General features: G+C 38.3%; 2 protein-coding genes across 2 annotated transcripts; one reads left to right on the top strand and one right to left on the bottom strand.

Moving 5' to 3' along the window:
- The first annotated feature begins 4,209 nt into the window (after positions 1-4,209).
- LOC135475661 (fibrillin-3-like) lies at positions 4,210-19,882 on the top strand. The gene is made up of 23 exons (XM_064755593.1): positions 4,210-4,323; positions 5,014-5,173; positions 6,012-6,158; positions 6,816-6,935; positions 7,141-7,263; positions 7,784-7,903; positions 8,474-8,593; positions 9,155-9,271; positions 9,992-10,111; positions 11,018-11,140; positions 12,162-12,281; positions 12,951-13,073; positions 13,467-13,589; positions 13,719-13,844; positions 14,253-14,378; positions 14,665-14,757; positions 15,549-15,644; positions 16,127-16,222; positions 16,727-16,822; positions 16,950-17,051; positions 17,872-17,977; positions 18,418-18,534; positions 19,058-19,882. The coding sequence occupies exons 1-23, from the start codon at positions 4,210-4,212 to the stop codon at positions 19,116-19,118; spliced, it is 2,649 nt and encodes an 882-aa protein (XP_064611663.1). The 3' UTR covers positions 19,119-19,882.
- A 1,051-nt stretch (positions 19,883-20,933) lies between these two features.
- On the bottom strand, positions 20,934-21,771 carry LOC135475662 (paired mesoderm homeobox protein 2A-like). Its single transcript, XM_064755594.1, has 2 exons — positions 21,445-21,771; positions 20,934-21,332 (listed from the first exon to the last, which is right to left on the bottom strand). The coding sequence occupies exons 1-2, from the start codon at positions 21,769-21,771 to the stop codon at positions 20,934-20,936; spliced, it is 726 nt and encodes a 241-aa protein (XP_064611664.1).
- Between the last annotated feature and the right edge of the window lie 2,490 nt (positions 21,772-24,261).

Consider the following 24,261-nt stretch of genomic DNA (forward strand, 5'->3'; position numbering starts at 1 on the left):
TGCCTGTTCATCTGCTTTTACTGGTAATGGCCTGCAATAAGGATCGTGACACGCACCTTCGTGACAAGCACCGTTGTCCCAGGCAACATCACATCAACAGCATTAAGTGCAAGGTTCAACAAGAGTTCAAAAACAGACAAATAAAGTTTTAGCGATTTGGAATTATTCACTATATCACAGGGCAACCCTATTATCAATCCCTATATACCACTGATTATGGCCCGATAAGCGTGGTCTAGTAATTACTATTACTAGATCACGCTTATCTCCGGATGTGTTTACAGGTTATAATCGCTCCAGATAATCCTTCTTGCAGTGAAGGAGAATCTTCAACCTGGACTCTTCCACATCAGCTACTTGCACGCCAACTTCGTGCTACAAGAGCTGTGACAATTGGACGACGACAAGTATCCAAAGCTGGAGGAAAATCCAATAAATTATTAACTCCATAAGCTACTGGCACAGGCTAAACCCTGAAACACACGCCACATCTAGGCCAACAGTGGGGAGAATAGAGAGATAAACGTCCACTGGGGGTCGTATGGGCGGGAGGCTCGAAGAATAACAACATACACAAGGGGAGGGGGAACCGATTGTGAACGACTGGTGGGGTAGCAGATGTAGATATTAGCCATTATAGTCCTTCCTTTGTCATCCTACTAGCTATATTTTATTAGCTTTGCTAAACCCAATAAACATACTGAAGTTGTAATTTCAGTTGGATTTTTGGTCACTAAAATGCGCAATTTTCTTTTTTTGTATCGTTTGTGTTCTTTATCATACTATATTTATTGCAGTTCCAAAACGCTCTTAGCGGATTTCCAGCAGGAAACAAAACCACGAAACGTAAGTTGGAGATTAAAGTATTCATTGGAATACAACACCAATGTTTCCTGACGCAATAAACTCTTTCTATACACGCATAAACAGCTCCTCAGTTGGCATTCCCTGTTGGAAGATAGAGAACGACTGGCGAACAATCCATTAATACACAGCTCCCAACGAGAGATGACCAGGGTATATCATCAACAAACAGCTTGTGATTATTGCACCAGAGCTTAGTTTGAATAGATTTCTCAGATTTTACAATAAATTGGTAATTTGTCTTTTATACACTGGGGTTTTTTTTCAGAAAAGTTAGTAAAGTGCTTCCATCTAATTTGTTTGTATGAAATATAATATTTTTTTTATTACACTGTGCATATAGTGTCAATAGCCTAACTTAGGTCAGTTCCACTGCCACCGACTCATCATACAGAAAAGATTACAAGGGGATTTTAATTGATTTGAAACGTACTGTAGGAAAACAAATCACCCATGCAGAATGCAACATCAAGCAACATCGTCCACATTACGGTCGAATTCTAAAAATGGTATGGCGGAGTTTGAAATTTCCAGAGGAAGTGATATTTAGATTTCAAGTTACGGGTCAGACTGACCCTTGCAATCAATACAGTCGTAAACGTGTAAACGTTGACTCCGGCCCGATAAAATGATCGAATTGACGACAACCGAATCGATTAACTTTCAGACATTTCCGTTTCATTCCTGTCATTTTCCATAATATCGATACCAATAAACGTGCCATAAATCCAGCTGGCTTAATCGTAATAGATTTTCTAGCGGAATCACTGCACTGTGTCGCAGTTTGGAACTGCACTGTTTTCCAACGTATTTGTATGAAGCCTTTGAAATGGCGATTTCTGTTCCATGAGGCTGTAGTGCGCCAAGTCTATCAAGCAAACAAAAATTCTAAACTTAGTTTGGATTAGGGCATGGAAACAGGAATTTGTCTGCTGCGTGTTTATGTAATTGAACTTAGATAGTACCAGATACAGTCTCGATTTGCATGGTTTGCGCAAGAAAGGAAAAAAATCGAATCGACTTCTTTCTCAACGTATAAACTGTTCTCCACAGTGACTTACCAGGATTAAAGCGTGAAGGCCTGTAACAAGCCAAATGGAGATATTTAATTGAACCAAAAATGACCATCACAAGTTTTTTTCACATGCCTCCTTATTGAGTCGATCTCAGTGTTTATGAGGGATGATATCGATTGATTTGGTTGCATAGCGCTCGCAAATCGCAAATTTATCATACAGTCAGAGAAGGACAAATTCAGCGATAGATGCATCCTATACTGGAGAAATGTTGGACGCAATCCAACAATATGGATGTGTGATTTAGAGCGTCTGACGCGAACCAGGAGGTTCGGATCAACCCAAGCCACGCCATCAAACGCTCTGGCTAAAACTTTAAAATTGCAGTATACTGGACGGTCAGCAAAATCTGACTGGGTGGGCTGGCCTGTTTGGTATCCCCAGCATGGCATTACATTGAAGCAATGATATAAATATGGCGCATTTGAGATTAAAAGGTGAAAATAAAGTTGCACGGACGTCTTATTGACATCCTGTAGAACGGACCTGTAGAACATTTAGACTGATACGCAAAATCATCGTGTAATCACAATTTTACTCTACTTATACAGGAACATGCTTTTCCGGGTTAGAACGAAAAAGTCAAAGGGCAGACAACCTACAAATCCCATAAACAGATCTGTAAGTTATCTCCCATCAACAGTTGAGACTTGCAGGCCTTATACACTTTTTGTATGCCCTTTATCAAAGGACGGGACGGCTGATGGTGTGGCGCCTTGGCCCGCTTGTCGCAGCTATTTCTCCACTTAATTCCTATATACAGTGTAAATATTTTTGTAGATGCGTAAATACACAGGTGATACACAGATACATAGATACGATGTGTATCACAGTTGTTCATGTCCATGGTTGCCATGGTATCCAGATTGCTATTTCCCTAATATCTGTACTATATAGATAGGTATGAACTTCGTGTCCCAGGTACAAACACAATTCTCTTTCATACATGGTTTTAATTTTTATGTATACATTTTTATGGTTGCCATGTGACTGTATTGTCATTTTCCTGATATCTACTATAAATAGGGTTCCAAAAAAGAAAAAAGCATTTGTAAGCTTTCACAAAATGAATGTACTTTAATTCAAATGGCACAATTTCACAAATGGGTGTTTTTTTTAATTTTAATTCTTTATTTATTTAACGAGGATTTCTCACATCCTAATAGCTACAACGGAGATCTCCTTATTTGAATTAAAGTACATTCATTTTGTGAAAGCTTACAAATGTTTTTTCTTTTTTGGCACCCTATTTATAGTAGATATCAGGAAACGGTCACTATGGCAACCGTAAATATATATATATATATATATATATATATATATATATATATATATATATATATATATATATATATATATATATATATATATATATATATATATAGTCGCAACCTGCGACTTATGCGTTTTCGTTTTGGGAGACTATAGATAGGGGTTTGAACTTCAATTTCGAGCTACACCTCAATATTTGTTTTGCATTTGCTATTTTAGTTTTTGGTTGATACACAAATACAGAGATGCTGAGGTCTTGCAGTTTTCCGTGGTTGCTATTCTAAAAAAATAATCTATTAAATTTAACTTTGAGTCTATGGTTTTAGTGATGCTAGAATATATTGTGTTATTCTAGCAGGATATTGTGTTAAACATAACATAGCTAGTGTATTAATTCGACATTAAGGTTGCTTGAGACTAAGAGGACACTATGTTGAACATCACACGTTCATGTGTCATAACAACAGAATACATTCTAGCATAACTCACACAGCAGGCTTTCTGTTAAAGTTAACAGATTTTTTTCAAGTCTATGATAGATCGATTGCTCATCTCTACCGTTTATCTACAATAAAAGCAAAAAAAAATTACTTAGGTGTTTATTGCGTTCACCTGAACTCCTGTATGTCTTTTCGTCAATTTCTTAATCAGCTGTATGGTACATTCGATCAGGCAGCCGTCCACATTTATCCTCTTCCAGGAAATCCCAGACTGACGCATGCATTTCGGTAACGTCGTGTTATTTTTATGTTAACAGGACAAACAAACGCATTAATACCTCGATATGTTGCATGAAGTCAAAGTCTAATATTCTCTAATTTGTAAACTTTTAGCCTGGACTCGGAGTTAAAGTGGTAACACGATGTACGAATCAAATGTCTTTCCGGTTCATGTGCTTGAGATTGACCGACACCACAACCTCATACTGTGACGCCGGGAGGGGAGTATGTGTTGTGAGTACGGTACAGGATAAATGTGTATCACTGCAGACATAAGAATGGCGAACAGCATGGAGGTGGTACTATTTCAGCTGGTGGCCTTAAATGTTTGGGTAATGGTTGCACTGAAAAGAGCTCCAGATACGTATGGAGAATCTACAGAACTTCTGACAGTAAGCAAACCAGATATTTTCACAGTCAAATATCTTTGCAATTAGATTATATTTAATTGATGTTGATCGTTTTCTTGCTTTACGAAACAAAAGTGCCACAAAACAAAATTATCAGCATTGTTAAAATGTAAACGGAAATTCTAGGACAAGGTTTCTGCGTTTATCTTAATTTGCCGGACAATACTTTCATTACTATGTTATAAGAAGTAAAATAATAATTTAATTAAAGGGATAATCTAAGAATGTGTTTAATGTGATGTAAAGGTCCTCTAGCTCTGTGTTAAGAGACACGATAGTCTACCATGCTCATATACACTCCACATTATATGTACAGGCTTTTGAAAACTCACTGAAAGGTACAAAATATAAGAAATGCATTTTCATTTCAAAAATTGTTTGCTGAAAGGAAATGATCTTTTTCTGTATATGTGGGAAGGTCTGTCAGCAACCTGCGGATGGTGGTGGGTTTCGCCTGGGCTCTGCCGGGTTTCCTCTCACTATAATACTGGCCGCGGTCGTATAAGTGAAATATTCTTGAGCACAGCGTAAAACACCAATCAAGTAAATAAATAAATAAATAAATAAATAAATAAATAAATAAATAAATAAATAAATAAATAAATAAATAAATAAATATTCCATAATGGAAGCTCTTTATAAAAAAAAATAAACTGGTATCTTTTGACACAGCAATCCGGCGAAGTCTTTGCGCCTTTGGATGAAGTCTTAACGCCATCAGATAACATGCTGGATAGCTCGAAAGAAATGTTTGTTGCCTCAGATGACATGTTGTCCACGAACAAGGGCGCCTTTGTGTTTTGGCCAGACGGTACCGAAGGATCGGGTTCAGGTAAGGCGTCCCGAAAACTTTTAATAATTCCCAACCTTTATAGAGCTTAACTTCTCATTTCAGGTCTATCATCTGTGTAAATGTGGTCATTTCTCCGAGAGACCATTTGTTTTGTAATTGAATTTGCCACATTTGTTGTAGTAATGCATAAGTAGTGGTGTGAGCAGGTCTATACACCCTTACATTATGGCACACCTATTTCTCTACTAACACGTAGGCGACTATTTGCCAAAAAAAAAAAAAATAATTTTAACATTAAATTTATGAGAATGTAAACTTTGAATGTTGCACAAGTAATCCAACACGCCTGGAATAAATTTATAGATAAATACATTATATATTTTATAAACTATGATCAGTTTACATGGTTACGTGAGTAATAAAATACACATTAGCATGGTTTTCTCTTGAAGGGAATAACTTTAAAATAAGCATCACTATTTATATCATTGGTATATAACATCAGAGTGCTGACAGACGAATACAATATCCATACCGAAAGTGGCAAATTCAAGGAAAGAAGAAAGTACAACCATATTTTGCATTATTTCACACTGGACATATTCTACAAATAAGCCATAGATTTGTATGCACGCTCTGGAAAAAGCCGTTTACATGTAATTGGCATTCACCAACAGATGTATCGGGGGGGGGGTGTATTAGCAATAATAATAGAAATAGAAATAGTAATAGTAATAATAATAATAATAGTAATAATAATAATAATAATAATAATAATAATAATAATAAAGGTATCCATGAAATGTAGTATTGCTTTTTAACTTAATGGGTTCTGCATCGGTTCGACATAACTTAGAAACCGTCCGATATGTTTCAGAAAACCCCAGACAGGATCGGTTGTTTCGAGACTGTGCTGAGCCGCAAATACCTTGTTCCCACGTGTGCTATCAACTCACCACAGAAACGCAGATCTGTGACTGTTACTCTGGCTATATTCTTACACCTGACGGTCACACGTGTAGAGGTCAGTACTGATGTTTAAACCTTACACCTGTCGGTCACACGTGTAGAGGTCAGTGCTGATGTTTAAACCTCACACCTGTCGGTCACACCTGTACTCAAATCTGACGGTTACACCTGTAGAAGTCAGTACTAATAATCTCACATCTGATGGTCACATCTGTACAGGCCAGTACTAATCTTACAACCTCACACCTGACGGTCACACCTGTAGAGGGCAGCACTAATCTGATAACCTCACTGCCTGTCACGCTTGCAAAGGTGAAGTGTTACATTTGGAAAGGTCACATCAGCCATCAGATACATGTTTAGAATGAATGATGGTGACTTAACTCCTCTTTGGCAGTTTTTCATTCTTATCGTGGCGACATTTAGATGACAGCTCGCTTAAGACAGCGAGATATACAAACGTAATTTTGTGACAGAATTCGATTGCGCCAAAGGAGTGGCCACAGCATTTCTTAACAATACGAATGCAGTTATTACGGAAATCTAGATCCTTCAGATGACAGAGAAATACTTGTACTTTGTCACAAAGATATTTTTAATTTCGTGTAGACTGTATAAGACATAGTACATATAGATACGACGGAAACAGTTAATTCTTGTGTGACAAAACATTGGTTGCTACCACAAGATATGTTATTGTTTCCCTCCCCAGATTTTGACGAATGCGCGGCCGGACTGTGTGGGGATAATGGAGATTGCATCAACACCCCGGGCTCGTTTGTCTGCATCTGTTATGAAGGCTACAGTATTGGGTCTGATAATATGTGTACAGGTGAGCTGGTCACGAAGCCCTTGTCTCCAGGAACACCTGTCTTCTGGAACACCTTTTAAGGATGTCAAGTGTTCATGAAATTATTTATCTATGTGATTGTAGTGTAAAGTCATATAGAAGAGTTTTTAACTTATGACGGCCAGTTTGTCATTATATTTGGAGTAACGGTATACGTAAGATTGCGTATATTACGTTTAATTTGCAGATGATGACGAATGTGGGATTTACGTCGAAATCTGTGATATCAACAGGACGTGCATAAATGTACCAGGGTCATACCACTGTCAATGTAACACGGGACTGGAAGAGACCCCTGACGGCTGCCAAGGTAAATTACCGCATCGGATATTAGGCCTACTGCGACCGTATATAGTGCTAAAAGGTATCAAATCAATAATTTAAACATAACTTTTAATTTGAAAACTATCTTGAACATTCCATTATTTAAACTTACATAAAATCACACATTATCTGTTTAGTAAGAAGTCGTAAAAGTGACATGTATGGTTAGAAAAAATTGTAATTAGAAAAAAAATTAACAACACAACCTTTAAAGCTCGAGTCGTTCCCTCAACTTACTAAAGATCCCGCGCGCACGGCTTAAAAAAGACCTCGAGAACACGAGATAAGTGACCAATAGAAATGCACAATTATATCGTGCGCACGAGATCTTTGTTGAGTCGTGCGGACCACTTAACGAAGATCTTGTGAGCACGAGATAATTGCTATGTCGTGCGTACGTTATTTTCAAAATTCTGTTATTATTTAATATCATACTCTGAGTATGATAGAGAACGAGTGGGTGTATGTTCTGTATATCGAAATGAATTTTGACTTTATGATTTCAGACAAAGACGAATGTTCCCTTAACCAGTGTGGACTTTACGCTAACTGCACAAATACTTTGGGCTCGTACCGTTGCACCTGCTTTACCGGATACGTTTGGACGGATGGGATGTATTGCGCAGGTGCAGTTAACAGGACATTGTCGTAGTTCAAGGAGAAGCAGGCCAGAATTGTGTTTTTTTTTCTTCAAATTTTCAAGAACAGAATTATAAACAGAAAGCCATATATATTCAAAGTTTAATTATATTTCATACATCGTTTGCTACAGGTGATATTCATTTATTAAAGGCAAAGAAAACATTAAAATGAAGCATATATATGCTCGGTTGGAAAAATTTAAAAAAAAATTAATCAAACTGATTTTGTGGACAGCCTTTAATTGTCTTTTATATGAAATATACTTCGTGTTAGTCTTTTCTTTAAGGGGAGACTACTGAGTTAAGCTATGTGTTATGTCATATTCAAAGATCATGTTAATGGGGATTTTCCTATCGGCTATGTGAATGTGACTTATAGGCTGTGAGCCACTTGTTTATACATGACTTACTATGTTAATCTCCCTGAATAGACGAAAGTCTATAGGTAACCAGAAAGCTCCAGAAAGTATCCTGTTCAAAGAAATACCAGAAGTGTAGTCTGCTGGACAAGGAATTATTTAGATATGTCACTTAAACTTTTTTTGGTGGTATCAGATTTTAACGAATGTGGAGGCCGAGATGTCTGTGACGATACGGAAGTGTGTATCAATTATCCGGGTTCCTACGTTTGCGCATGTCAAAGTGGGTCGCGCAGAACAGATTCTGGCTGTGAAGGTAAGGAGAGAAATATCGGTAATCAAGTGCACGTTATAACACTCGTATTTATTTTTTCGAAGACTGTCTAGGACGAGACGTGAAAACTTAATAAAATAAATATTTGGATATTGAGATGAGTTATCTTTTCTGAGGTAAGGCTGGAAGGAAGGGCGTCTAGTACATTCGCGGCTGCCATTTTCATGTATTTCAGTGTATACAGTTGTATTTTTTATAATGACAATAAAGCAACTGCACATAGTGTTTAAACAAACTGGCAAGTATATAACAGGGTACACCAATTGCTGTTCTTGGGTTGTGGACATGTGACTGAGTCGATTTTCGTCGAGATTCTTCCATCACATCCATAGGAAGAATCTAGCTAGATTAGGGAATTACTTCATTAAAATAACCGTTGATGTGGTTGTCAACCATTATATCGGCACAATCAACGTCTAACTTAATTGAACAGATACGTGCTATATGTTAGCAAAATCACATATGTTTGATTAACTAGAGACTGATAATTCTGTTTATACATTGTCCTTTCAATAGTTATTTGAGTTCCTCTTCCTGTTTCAGATATTGATGAATGTCTCGATTTCCCTTGCCCTAAGAATGTAACCTGCACGAATCTGCTAGGCGGGTACAGCTGTGATTGCTTGGACGGCTTTGGGTTTGTGGGCGGCTCCTGTCAAGGTACCAGTTCCTGTAAACACTGACACTCGTACATGCATCACGACATAACATAGCTGTCCTGCTGGCGATACAAGAAGTGATAAACGAAATGAGAGCACTTATGTCATAAATGTGGAATTATTTAAACGCTCAGTAGGCACATTGATATACGTTGCAATGTGTGACTCACATATATCTTCACACATGTGGGCTGTCTTGATAATAAACTCTGCTCCTTTCCGGTCGTATGTGGGAAGGTCTCCAGCAACCTGCGGATGGTTGTGATTTCCCACTGGCTCTGCCGGGTTTCCTTCTACCATAATGTTGACCGCCGTCGTATAAGTGAAATATTCTTTAGTATGGCGTAAAACACCAATCAAGTAAATAAATAAATAAATAAATAAATTTACATTATCTCACTTCATTCTAAGGTTTACTTTGTACTAAATATTTTTTTTTTTGACTGGACTCAAGAATATTTTCCCTAAACGACGAAACCCGTCAGATCCCGGGGAAAACCCACGAACATCAGGATGCGGGCAGACCTTACAATGTAGGGCCGGAGAGGAAGCCAGCATGAGTTGAACTTGAACTCACAGCGAGCGCATTGGTGAGAGGTTCTTGGGTCATTGCGCTGTGCCGGTACGCTATCCAACTCGGCCACGGCGACCGTTTTTTTTTTCTATTCAGTGTTTATCTTTTATTGCATGTTTATCTAGTGTCACTTGTTTATCTTTATAGATGTGGATGAGTGTGAACAAAAGAGTGCGTGCCCTCCTGACCGCGCATGCGTGAATAACCACGGTTCCTTTAGTTGTCCGTGTCGGGAAGGCTTCACAGGGAACGACACACACTGCTTGGGTAGGTTTAAACTAAGATCTGGGTAGATGCGCGTTGACATCCGGGTTGTAGAGAGTTGGTAGGGTAGATGTGCTTTGGCATTTGGGTTGACGTCTGGGTAGGTGTGAGTTGACGTGGGATGTGGTGAGTTGACATCTGGGTAGATGTGGATGACATGTGAGGTGTAGTGAGTTGATATCTGGATTGACGTCTAGGTAGATGTGAGTTGACATCTGGGTAGATGTGGTTGGCTTGTGGGATGTAGTGAGTTGACATCTAGGTAGATACGTTTGACATCTGGAATGTAGTAAGTTGATGTCTTGGTAGACGTGAGTTGACATCTGAGTTGAAGTGGATTGACATATAAGTAGATGTAGTTGACATCTGGGATGTAGTGAGCTGATGTATTGGTAGATGTGAGTTGACATCTGGGTTGAAGTGAGTTGACATCTGGGTAGGTGTGAGTTGACATTTGGGATGTAGTGAGTTGATATATTGGTTGAAGTGGGTTGACATCCGGGTAGGTTTGAGTTGACATCTGGGTAGATGTGAGTTGACATCTGGGTAGATGTGAGATGACACCTGGGTTGAAATCTAGGTAGATGTGTGCTGACATCTGGCTTGACATCTAGGTAGATGTGAGTTCACATCTGTGTTGGTGTGAGTTCACATCTGGGTAGGTGTGAGTTCCCATCTTGGTAGGTGTGAGGTCACATCTTGGTAGGTGTAAACACATAATAAGAAATGTATAAATTTTACCTCTTTTATCTCCCTGCCATCTTAATTATATCACCGTTATAGGAAAAGTAACACTTAAAACGGAGTTAGGCATAGGCGGCACTGATACATGTACAGCAGTCGCTATTTTTAGCTTCTGTTTCTATGCAGTGTTCAAAGAGATCTAGTTTATTCTGTTGTTTCACGCAGATGTCGACGAATGCATCAACGCACGTTCCGCATGTGACAAGCATGCGCATTGCGGGAATGTTATGGGATCGTACTTTTGCCAGTGTAACAAAGGATACAGCGGAACTGGACTAGTATGCTACGGTAAGGGATTTCTCTCATCTTTAACGAACGGGGTATATATTTAAATAATTCTCGGGATAAAAGCGATATTTACAAATAACGCATTACTTTTTTTTCTAGTTCAACCTTACTGTGTACGGATACACCGTATTAACGTATAATAAATATTGTAATTTCACGGTGAAATCAGTAATATGACTTTTGTTTTATGCATGCTTATAAAATAAACAATCAATGAAATGCAGAAAGGATGGTTAAGGTTTAACACTTCAACCACAATATTTCAGCAGTATTGTGGCTAATAAAGATGAAAATGGATGCCTTTTCCCGCACAATGGTTACCCCCATCCAACCTGAACTGACCTTCGTCCTCTTGGCGTGCATGAGTTATGCGTCATTTTGATACCCACAAGACGTCATCACAATGGCGCGAATAAAGAATGATTTCTTTATTTATTTATTTGATTGGTGTTTTACGCCGTACTCAAGAATATTTCACTCAACGGCGGCCAGCAATATGGAGGGAGGAAAGCGGGCAGGGCCCGGGGGAAACCAGTGACCATCCGCAGGTTGCTGGGAGACCTTCCCACGATACGACCAGAGAGAAAGCCAACATGAGCTGGACTTGAACTCACAGCGACTGCATTGGTGAGAGACTCCTGGGTCATTACGCTGCAATACAAAATGAAAGCAATAGCCTACAGAGCGCAGGCTCACATTACGCTCGTACTTAAGGCGGGAAAGGTTTCTCATGACGTCAGCTATAAGTCAGTGCCCACTTTTATATCTATACTGAAAAAGTTCTGTCCCCCCGGATCACGAAGCGGTCTTAAATTTAAGTCAAGAGTTCAATCTTTAAACTTGGACTCTTCCTTTCCATTCTTTTTGTTCCATTTGTTTCTACGTTGAGTCTACGTTGTCAAACAATAGTTTGACCTTGTTACATAAGAAACAAGAATTTTAAAGTAAACTGAAATGTTCACTCAAGTCTAAGATCGTTTATTGATCTTGGAACCTGATCTAAAGACGTTTATCTTTACAGACATAGACGAGTGCCGTTTATGGAATGGCGGCTGTGAACAGCTATGTGTAAATATACCCGGAAGCTTTTACTGTGACTGCCGAGAAGGTTACGCTGTCAGGGGAGAGGAAGCGTGTAAAGGTTTGTGATACAGCACTGTGATTTCATTCTTGCTATTCCAGAGTTCATCTCCTCAGACTTTTTCGTCTTTGGTCGGTGATTGAAGCTCTGTTCAGATACGTGTAACACGTTTTGACTGATAAAGTGTCAGAGGGAACGACCAGAATTCCGTCTAAGTGTGAAAGACAGACTTGTGGTAACATGATCACGCAAAATTGATTTAAAAATTACATTTGACGAGAAAATGTGTGCTGAAGGATTTCATTTGATAACCGAGTTATTAGGTCAAACTGGTCGTTGTACTGAACGATGTCAAGGGATCGCCTGTAGCGAAGCGAAAAAGTGACGCTGACATTAAGGTGTGTAACTTAAACTCTTATTTGGTATTTGATCGAGTCCATAAATACAACAGCTTTTCAGTGCCAAACACTTCACCAATCCTTACATGCACTAGATATTTCGCTGTGCAGATTGCTGTGGCATACCACGAGTAAGGTTCTGCTAGCGAGCTCACTTTCAGTAGACATACATGTAGCTGATCCCCTATCCACGTTAGCAAGTGAAAATCTCAAGTTTGTGATGCAGTTGAAGATACGTATTTTGGACAAATTTACCCAGGGTTTGATTACTAAATTTTGTCCAAAACGGAAAAAAAACACGTTGATTATGTATTCGAGTTTCCTTTACAAGATGTAGACGAGTGCTTGGAGAAAAATGGAGGATGTGACCAGGCCTGTCTTAACACCGTAGGGTCACACACCTGTAGCTGTTCTGGTGGCTTTCAACTTAACCTGGATAACCACACATGCTCAGGTGAGTCTGTTTGTTTTCCTGCAGACTGGTGTGGCTTATTGGCCATGTTAATTTAAATATTAATGTTTGCCAAGCATCAGTTTTGATCAAGAAAAGTAACAGTTTCCAAGGTGCGTCACCTTCTTCTTACACGTACAAGTTGTGATCCTGCAGAGATGTTTTTTCTGAAGAACTGGTTCTCAGTAAGCTTGCTTGTAAAACAAGATGTTACATAATATCAGTTTGGAAATATCACCATCGTAATCAGTATTTAGTAGCGTACTGAGAGTCCGAATGTTTCGCATTACAACGAAGTTCTTTGAATGTCCATATCATTTGCAAACTGTTATGTTGCCGTCGATGATGACTTCATACAGTTGAGAATACTTGTTTTATATTTACATGTATTTTCAGATAAAAACGAATGTCAGATAATGAATGGAGGGTGCCACTCGCTCTGCATCAATACAGATGGAAGCTATCACTGCGCATGCCCGGAAAACCAGGTTATCTCAGATGACAATGTCACGTGCAAAGGTAATGTAATACACTAGCTGACTTATATAGCTGACTTGTAAGACTTATAACAGATGCATTGATAAACATTATGTTTATCGCGTATATAACTCCATATTTCTAAATGATAGTCTCTTTTACTCATTTCAGACATCACTAGTTGCAAATCCCATAATGGCGGCTGTGATCACATTTGTACAGAATTATCTCCACTTGGATTTAAGTGTGACTGTTTCAGTGGCTACAAACTACGCGAAGATGGACGGTCATGTGAAGGTATGTTTCGATTTTGTTGCTTGCTGTATGAAACGTCTCTAATATTTAGATCCATAATTTTTTTACGTCATCGACAAAGACATTCCTAAAATACCCAATAATAATTTCATTGTTGAAATCTGAAACATTCCTTGAGAATAATGCAAGTTTTAAAAAATCTGAATATGATCTAAGCTGCTTGCTATCTTGGAAATTTGTTTTTTTTTTTTTTTTTTGTTCCATAGTGACTGCACCCACATAAGCTCAGTCCACGGGCAGTTCATTTGATAGTGAAGTGCTTAGTGAGTTATGTGCCTTAACACTAGAGCGAATGATGACCCGATTCAAATGTTAATCAACGAGTAAATATAACTGCGGAAATGGGTGTAAATGTAGATGATTATTAAGAAATTGAATTTCTTTTCTCAGATATCGACGAATGTGCAACTGTCAATGGTGGATGTGAACATACTTGCTTGAATGATCTCGGTGGTTATACCTGCGCATGTCGGACCGGATATGACGTATCGCCTAGCAACAAGTACAAATGTCATGGTGAAGATAGAAACAAAGTGTAATATAGTAATTGAGGAATTAATTTTCAGCTTCCTGTTATAATATACATACATGAAACAAAATAGTTTGCTGCTGGCATTTTCACTCTTTTCCTTATTTCCTCAGCAAAATGCAAATGCTCTTTGCACCTCTGTCTTTAAATTTTTGTCTTGTGGACTTCTGCTGCCTCATGATTTACATGTAGTTATGTGGGTTACCTGTGTGCCGTGAAAATTACGACTATATAAACGTTCAGATGTTGGAATAATGTGGATGTGTGTTACAGCACTGTGTGAGCCGAAATGTGGAAACTCTGGAGTATGCAGAGCTCCAAACAAGTGCGCATGTCCTGCGGGATATCCGGGACCCGGATGTTCTGGTAAGTTTTGTTAACAACCTCATGTTTTCAAATTTGTTGAATAATTTAATTTATTGATTTATTTATTTATTTGATTTTTAACATTTGATGTTTTACGCCACACTCAAGAATATTTCACTTATTCGATGGCAGCGAACATTACGGTGGGAAGAAACTGGGCAGAGCCCGGGGGAAACCCACGACCATCGGCGGGATGCTGGTAAATGATTCAAACACATGAAGATATGAAACGTATGGAATTTAACGTGTATTTCAATATAGTCCATTTCTAAGTCGGTGTATGCAAACTAACCGCTTAATTATGTCTCTTGAAGAGTACTCAGCTACAGTCCACTCGTTTTACGTGTTAGACAAATTCATGCAAAACGGCATAACACTGATAAATTTTACTCCGCTCTTAATATGACCAATTCACAGCTTAGTTGAGACCATAGAGCAATTTCGCCTTATCTTTTATATTACCATTTGGTCTTATGAAACTAAACAATAATCGTGGGTTTCCCTGGGCTATGCCCGGTTTCCTTCTAACATAATGCTAGTCACCGTCATATAAGTGATATATTCTTCAATTCGGCGTAAAACTCCAGTAAATAAATATTCTGGAATAATATTTGTAAGTTCAAAGGGATATATGGGAAAGGTTTAAGACTGACGTGACTCTAGACACAGTATTCAACAATAAAACTGTGTTTATGCCCATTCATGTTACAGTATATATATAGTTTATCTTTGGAACAGAATGACGATTCGACCTATTGTGTATATTCTGTTAATATTCCTATCATTGGCAGCGATGTGCTCTCCCCCTTGTACCCATGGAGGCACGTGTTTAAGGTGGAACAAGTGTGTTTGTCCCCGGGGCTACACTGGCACCGGATGCCTTACAGGTAATGTGTTCGAGCTTTGGTGTGTTGATATTTAGGAGAAAAAATATACTTTATGTGAAAGACAGCCCTGTACAGAGACGAGCTACCTTTGTGTAAGGAAAACAAGAAATCCGATGTCATCCAAGATCGTTATAAAAATGACGGATGTATTGAAGACAAGTCTTAAAGAAAAAGGTGTCTATCAGATTTAAGTTTCAAGAGAAGTTAATAGCTCTAGATCAGAGCTTACGTGAGATTTATAAAGGGAGATAACTACATATACTAGTTTTTGCATAAACCCCATCACAGCCGTGCTGTAATTATTTGTTTCGTCCTTATTTTGTATTCGATTAACTAAATAATAATTCACAAAAGGTACTATCAGAAGCCATGACGCGGTAATTATCATCCGAAGTACACGTGATACATGTTACAATGTTCATAAGTAAATACTCCTAGTTCTGTTAGTAGCTGAGCTGGAATAATTCTGTTGGCTGTTGCAGCTGTGTGCTCACCTGGTTGTCAGAACGGAGGGAAATGCGTCGCCCCGGATGTCTGTCACTGTACTGTTCGGTACACGGGCGATCGCTGCCAAACAGGTGCGCTGATAGAGACACTTCTGTACTTCTTTCCTCAGTATTATTCTGCTTGTCCCTAAGCAAGCGACGACATTGATGTGGTCGTCTGCGCGGTCTAAAGATGGTTGAAATTGACTTTGTTTTCCACCAATATGGTGTGGCAAAATTTCTCAGTAACTTGATAAAGATCAATGGTTTACTCCGGGCACTCCGGTTTCCTCAACTCTTAAAACTGGCCGCCATGGTATAAGTTCACAAACTGATCAGACCGGTCGTGTCAGCCACATTGTTCTATTGTAAGTTAAGCACTCTTCAATGCCGCATAAAACGCCAGTTGTATAAATCTGCAAGATAAAAGAATAGAATGTTCATAATACTGAAGTATATGACTGGGAATTTTGAAACTGTCCATACAAAGGCAAAGATTATGTTCTGACAGATTTTATTCTTATACATATCGCACCATTGGATATTTCAGTACCATACATTGCTTCAAACATAAACTTTGTTTGATAACATTCACAGCTAGCTGCATCCCACCTTGCCAAAATGGCGGCTTGTGTTCGACGAACAATGCGTGTATTTGTCAAGAGGGATATCGTGGACTCCGATGTGAGAAATGTGAGTATTTCCAAAGACTTTTCTCACCATATCATGTGTAATGTGTAATCCTGAAAAACGATGACATCGTATGATCTGTTAACTTCTAATAAGGTATTGCTTCTAATATGCAAACTACAATCATCAGCTTCTACAGCTTGTGCCCGACCTTGCTTGAACGGTGGACGTTGTGAAGAGGAGACCGGATGTGTTTGTCGACCTGGATATGTGGGCTCTCGATGCCAGATAGGTGCGATTCCTTAATTAAACTAAAAGTTTTTTCAAATTAATGTTCTCAAACTAAACTTACCAGGCCCTCGTAATGATTCTATAAAAAATGGCACCCAGCTTCAAAGTGCAATTGCCATTACCTACAGAACCCTCAAAGAGACATTTTCATCCATTATATGTATGCTATAGGTTTTACGTCACACTTCAACTTTTCGGTGATTTGTCGCATTATAATGACACCTAGCCAGCCAATCCTGTTTCTTGTTCCAACCTTTCAGTGCTGGCCGCCAAGCGAGGCAACAACAAGTATCGTTTTTGAAGTCTGTGATATGGCCTAAACCGGGTTTTATCGCGGATCTCCCGACTTTCAGCTGACGCTCTGACCATTACACCACCGAAGTGGCGTCAGTGGACAGCATGGCCCATTTATTTGGTTTATTTCTTTACTTGATTGCTGGTTTACGCCGTACTCAAGAATATTTCTCTTATACGACGGCGGTCAGCATTATGGTGGGACAATACCCCGGTAAGCCCATGCCCCTATTGAAGTGTAACTCTACTTTTTAATTCAATCATTGACTACTGTAATTATTTGTTGAATCATTGCATTGGCCAAATGTAATTGTTGAAATGTCGACTTTCTGATCTGCTTCAGATCACATTAAAACATCATGTTGCTTCTTTAGTTGGAGGTCAATATATTGATATTTCCAGTAATGACTACGGAACATGAACATGAAAAGATCATGACTTTGAATGACCAGTATGACCCTTTCATCACTCTGTGTATGGTTCAACGTTTGCTCGACATTTATCAAGGTGTTGTTTCTCATTTTAAGCACTGCGTGTTGAGTGTCGTCCTCCGTGTATAAATGGCGGCACGTGTCACCGTGGCAACCGATGTGAATGTGTTCCTGGAACTAGTGGATACCGATGTGAAGAACGGTACTTCAACATACAAAATTAAATGTCACATTTAAATGTAACTGAAGCCTCTTTCAAAGAAAAGAAACCCTGGAAGACGTCGAATCTAAAAAAGCAGAAATTTTTAAGATCTCTACAGGAATTGTATACGAATTGTATTCAATTGAGCATGGCGGCGAACTTATCATTTAGGTGGATCCTGGTTCACATTAATGCATTATTGCAACCCAGAGAGACGTGCAACTATTGCTTTTTCTGTCTTGTGATACAGTTTCTTTAACAAAACATTTTCTTGACATTTGTTCTAATGGGACTATGGGCAATGGGTTTTGCCATCATGGATTTTTCATCGGAAAATCATCGTTTCTTTCAAAGCCAATGCATCAGGTATTCATGATCTGAGTAGTTGGACACAGTTTACACTACAACTGCGGGTTTTCTTTGTGACGTTTTATTTTCAGACAGTGTTCCATCGTAACATTTCAAAAGCCATTTAGACTAGGTCGTCGCAAAGCTGTGGCGGAGATGTATACGGTACCGTGTGGGAGGTTTGGTTGGGAAGAGTGTACAGCTTACAGGTATACTTGAACATTTCTTAAACTGTCAAAAACACTGTCATCAGTAATCGTCTTTTTTAAGTAATATCACTGTCAAGAAATAAAAATTTTCAGTCACCCGGAGGTTTAATGTGCTCAGTCATCTTACCTTACCCAAAGATAATATTCTGCTCCATGCCAGTTTTAGCTATCATGAGCATCTCTATAGTAAGATAATTTGCAAATAGCCGCACGTAATGGGTAAAATCCGACATCGTCTCAGTTTACCTCGTTTAGGGTTTTGTTCTAACTATTCTATAACTATTTACTCCAGTTTGTTGACATCGTATAATTTAACATGTGTTTTCTGAAGCTGTTTTCTGAACTTCGGGCAAAACGACACGAACTCCTATAATGTAATGTCGCAGCTATTGTTTATCACTCTCTAAAGTGAGTGGAATTTTCGGACAATACACATAATCTTTTGATCCTTTAAACAACAGAATAAATAGATCATTTTGGAGTTTTGTTGAATTTTAAATTTGTTTCACTCTTCCAATTTTAGGCTGGTTCAAAAACATGTCTATGTGACAAGTTATCGTGTTGGATACAAGCGAGAGTGCTGATTCCCCTCTAAAAAAGGAAAGTATTCACCAGTTGCAATTCGCGGAGTGGAGAAAAGACAAAAGGAGGAAGAATGTGACAGTGATGTTCTAGAGGCATCCTATTAAATATTGTTCATTTTGCCAAGAAGCATAGTCTACAAGGTTCACACACGCAGATTATGTAGACAAAATATCAAAGGGGAAAACGGTTTTATTTTGTGTTTATGCATATTTTGTGTGTAAAACCGAACGGTGGAAATTGTGGAATGTACGTCAAAGAGTAATACAAACGATCGAACACTTGTAACAACAATGACGACTAGCTTTTATCAGCCGTTACAGGGATTGATGCATACACACCGTTCTTTTACCAAAAGAATTGCAAGATAGACTGTTGTACTCAAAATTTACATTGCGGTATTGGATATTGTTTTGTGAAAACGAAAGAAAAAAAAATCCCTAATATATCTCTCAAATATGAATCATTGACATACTACAGGCATAAATATATGACATTTACATTATTCACTTGATTAATTGGGAGAACGCTTGTTTCGTTTCCTTATATGGGGAATTTACAAGATGGGGTTGCTTACATTAGACATTTGTATGATTCACCTTTTTGCCTGTAAAACATTTGCATAGCAGGTTTGATCATATGATGCATTGGTTTGATATATGTAAACTTGAGTACATATACATCTGCTTCGTAGGTTTGCTTATATAAAAAAATTTACTTCATAGACTTGCCCATACGAGACATTTTCAAGACAGATATGTCTATTTTTATGATGTGATTGGTGGGTTTGCTTAATGAAAATCCTTAGGTTTGTTACACTTGTTTCCTTGGTTTCTTTATGAGACATTAGCATGGCGCGTTTGTCTATAAGAGACATTTGGGTAAATGTTGATAAACGAAAAGACGCGTGTTTGGTTTGTTTGTCTAATTGAGTTTTTTACATGGTAGATGTGTTTTATGGGGCATTTACATAATAGGTCTGTTTATGTGGGCATTTGTATAGTAGCTTTGTTTAATTCAAACATTTGCGTTGTAGACTTGGTTGTGTGAGACATTTGTATTCAAGGTTTGTTTTTATGAGACACCTGTATGTTAGGTTATGAGGTTATTATCTTTGTTTATATTTGGTATCTGAATAAAAGCGTGAAAATGTCAGACAAAAATCATAAATGATGTTGACTAAGGCCGTCGGGATTTTATATGGTAGCTGACAGCATCCGTTTAGACCGTGGCAAGTTGTATTGAAACGGTGACCTCCGCGGTGTCGCGGGAGACGCTGGGGGCGCTAGGCGGTATTATCTTGGTTTATATAATATAATATAAATATAATATCACAGCATACTAAGTGTTAACAAGGGCTTAGCATGTCGGATCTCTGTAACCGGAAACATTCCGTACGCTGTGACGTTACAAATCTTGACGGAATCAAGATTCTTCCGCCCCCCCCCCCCCCCTCCTCCGCTTCTCGGTACTTGAATTACAATTCTTACACATTTGAGAATTTTTTTTCTAAACGCACACTCTCCTGGCTAAAAGCACCCTGGATGTAAGGCATGGTGTTACGTCTATCTTTACGGCGCTCGGTATACACCCCTTCAGACTGGTATTATTCCACTGTATTTCCTCTTTTAAGTAAATAAATTATACACAAAAAATAATAATAATAAATATTTATTTTCTTTTAAACACAGGTTCACTCACAGTTTCATTCAAATAGACAATATCTAATTAGGTATACTAATTAAGCACTCAAGTGCTCATATACGTGGCGTGTCTGACGTACAGCTTTTGACAGAATTGTGTTCCGTCGGATGTGTCTATCTTGACTCCATCGACTTGATGTCAGCTACAGAAGAATGGGAAGTAACATAGGCTGTACATCGGTCATTATCGATTCCCTTGTCTCGGAAGGCCGCAACAGAATGACAGTAACTAGAAGTTCTGGCCAACTCACTCGCAGGGGGAAATTGGAAAATTCCACTTAAACCAGGGCTGGACCCTGGTGAAAACATCGGCGAAAAGGGAACAGGTGGACATGCGAAATCAGACGGAGTTTCACCACTCAGGTCAAGCTGACATTTGCTCTGTACACTTTGTGCCAGTGAGGTGGGCATCATAAAAGAAGCAGGTCGTTTCTTGGTATATTCTCCGGTAGACTGGTGGTAAGAGCGTGTATTCTTTCTTCGAAATCGGGCTCTACGGTTCTGAAACCACACCTGAAAAAAATACAATACGAACGGTTGGAAAAGAGATAATCCAAAAAATGAAATTAATTCGACATTTTTAATGAATTAGAGATACCAGCCCCAATGTATAAAGTGTTCTTACCCGCACATTGGCCTCGGTAAGGCAGAGTTGTTGTGAGAGATACTCCCGGTCCATTCTGCCTGGGTAATGGTTCTCCTCGAACTTCTGTTCTAGAATCTCCAACTGTTCGGCGGTGAATCGGATTCGTTTGTGGATTTTGGGTGTCAGCTCGGGTGCGGAGAAGGGAGCTACAGGGTAGGACACTGGGAAGAGATATCTAGCCCCGCTGTTGTAAGGATCAGACGGAGGTGTGAACCGTAATGGTAAAGGATGGACAACTGGAAAGTAATGTCTAGCCGAGATCTGGTTCTGATGATAGAAGAGGCGAGAGGCCTGTAGCATATCCATTTTGGTAAATAACTGGAGTTGTGTGTTCCACAAGAAAATGGTAATGTTGTCATTTATGATAAGTGCTGAATTTAAATAGTTTGTCATCTGCAAAGTAGAATTCTGATTGGTGCTTTATATGAAATATCCCACTGATAGCTAAATAACAGAAACTCTGTGTTTTCTTCCTACGGATTATCGGATTAGTGTAATCCACCTCTGGAACCGCGTTTTTTTTCTGACATATGTGAAAGACACCATCAAAGATACGAGGGTCTTGGAAGACACTCTCAATGATTTGGCTATGTAAAGAATTGCTCTCAAAGATATAAAAAAACATTGATGGGTGGAGTTACAGAAAGACAGAAATGGTGGACAATAGATAAATGGTTTGTTTAAGTCTTACATACAGTATTGTTTTTCGTTGAAAATGTTTGTGGTATCATGCTTATGATTTACTGTTGCTCTCTCTTTGCTTTATCTGGATACGTTAAACAACAGGAAACCTTTTGTACAGAAAACAAATTCTTAGAAAAACATTGTTCCGGTTTTTTAAAAAAGTTTTTACTTTTGGTGTAAATGCTAAACCAAAAGCTGATGCATCCTTTAATCACAGTCAGATTTGGGGTTTTTAATATTACAAATATGAAGGGCGTTTGCTCTATATGTCGCAACTACCTTTGGCAAGAAGAGGAAATCAAATCACAGTAGCTGTTATTGTGTGGGAAGAATTTGTGCTTCAGTCTTCAGTTACAGTGAATCTATTTCTATCTATGCGTTTGTTTGGGATTTGATTTAGTGGGGGATCAAGAACACAGAAAGCTAAGTATATTCGCTAGTACACGCAAGAAAATTTAAATTTGGACTCTTTGAGAAATATGGACCTTTTAACCTGAAGTAAAAATACTCAGTGTAATGGTTTTATACCTGCTCTAACTGAAGCCTTAATTTAAATATGCTATGTAACCCTTTAGGTCAATAACCGAGCAGATCCCTCGTGTGTCACCAAAGAGATTATTAATTTGTACATAATTTTATTTCATGAAGGCATTAGTTAAAGTCTTAACCGTCCATTTTATTCAAGGGGTGATGAAAATAATGACCGTGTGATTATCAGCTGATTTCATGTCTCCTGTATAACTTTGTTCTATACAAGTTCAAAGAAGACACTCTCAAAGACCAAGAATCTTTAGGGAGGTCACAGAAATGTTGAACAGCAGCCTTTTGATGAGAGATTAGCTGGTGTCGAGCGTATTTTGTGCCCAGGGATTATAGACAGCTATCTACTTGTGAATTTTTTTTTTAGAAATGTGAGAAAGACACCCTCAAACACACGAGGGTTTAAAAACAATATTCCAAAAATTGAAAATGCTGACGAACACTCTTGAAGACCTTACAGTCTTTGGCGGAATCACAGAAGATAAGATAAAAAATGGCTTTTTTAAGATTGGTACAGAACATTCTTTGTATGTGTGAGTGTTAGGTGCAGTAAATATGGCATGTTTAAGTGATGCCTTAGGTTTGTATAAGTAAATACAGTGTGTAAAAGGCAACAGTTTCAAAAATTTAAATCATTCATTATATTTATCGGGACAAACTTTGATCTCAATGTCTGCCATTTCTTGTATAAGAAGACAAAACCAAAACCTAAGTGTGGCATAAAAAATTAAATACGATGATTATTCTTCCGTGTTAGATGAGATAGGTTCTACGTGAACACGATACAGATGCATCCATATTATACATTCGTGAAGATCTTTTCTCTGATACTACTTCAAGTGTTACGTTTTGGATTTGCCGGAACAAGTTATTCTTTTAAAGACTAGAAGACTCCTGTGCCTTTATTGAGTCCTATTCCAGACTGACAAGTTTCCATTCTCTCCTATCTTCTTTCATTGTCTTGCAAGATTTACTATAACTGGACACTCTGGATATTGTATGCAGGCTACTGACCATTATAAGATATATCTTTGAACGCTAATTGAAATATAGACGCTCAAGCCTTATCGAAGTTCAAGGAAAATGACGATTGCATTCTACTGTCATTGTATTTTAATATACAGCTTCAGATATTACATATGCATATATCATTCTACGTGAGTTGTGTTTTATATTTTCAACACTAGAATGTTTCAGTGTAATGATACGCACATTTTCTAAGGAATAAGGGAATTATTGTATCTAAAAGATATCTACAGTTCATTCGTTGTGCACATATTGTACCAGTGTGTATATACTGCACATACGTGTATTGGTTCATATTATTTGTAAAGGTTTCGTTTCAAATTTCACATGTGTTTAAACACAGAAAACCTCTGAAGCCGAAAATCTATAAATGTTAATGTAAAAGTATGTATGCTTGTTTTTTTTGGCTATAAATAGTTTAATTGGGGTCAAAGTGAGTAATGATGTCGCAAATACCAGAACATCAAAGAAAATGGGAGCATCTCTTAAGTGCAAATCACTGCAGGTGGCGTTATTGCTGCAACCAATCAAATGACAAGATGTCAA

The sequence above is a fragment of the Liolophura sinensis genome, chromosome 9 (assembly GCF_032854445.1).
Source record: "Liolophura sinensis isolate JHLJ2023 chromosome 9, CUHK_Ljap_v2, whole genome shotgun sequence".
In the NCBI taxonomy this organism is placed as follows: domain Eukaryota; kingdom Metazoa; phylum Mollusca; class Polyplacophora; order Chitonida; family Chitonidae; genus Liolophura; species Liolophura sinensis.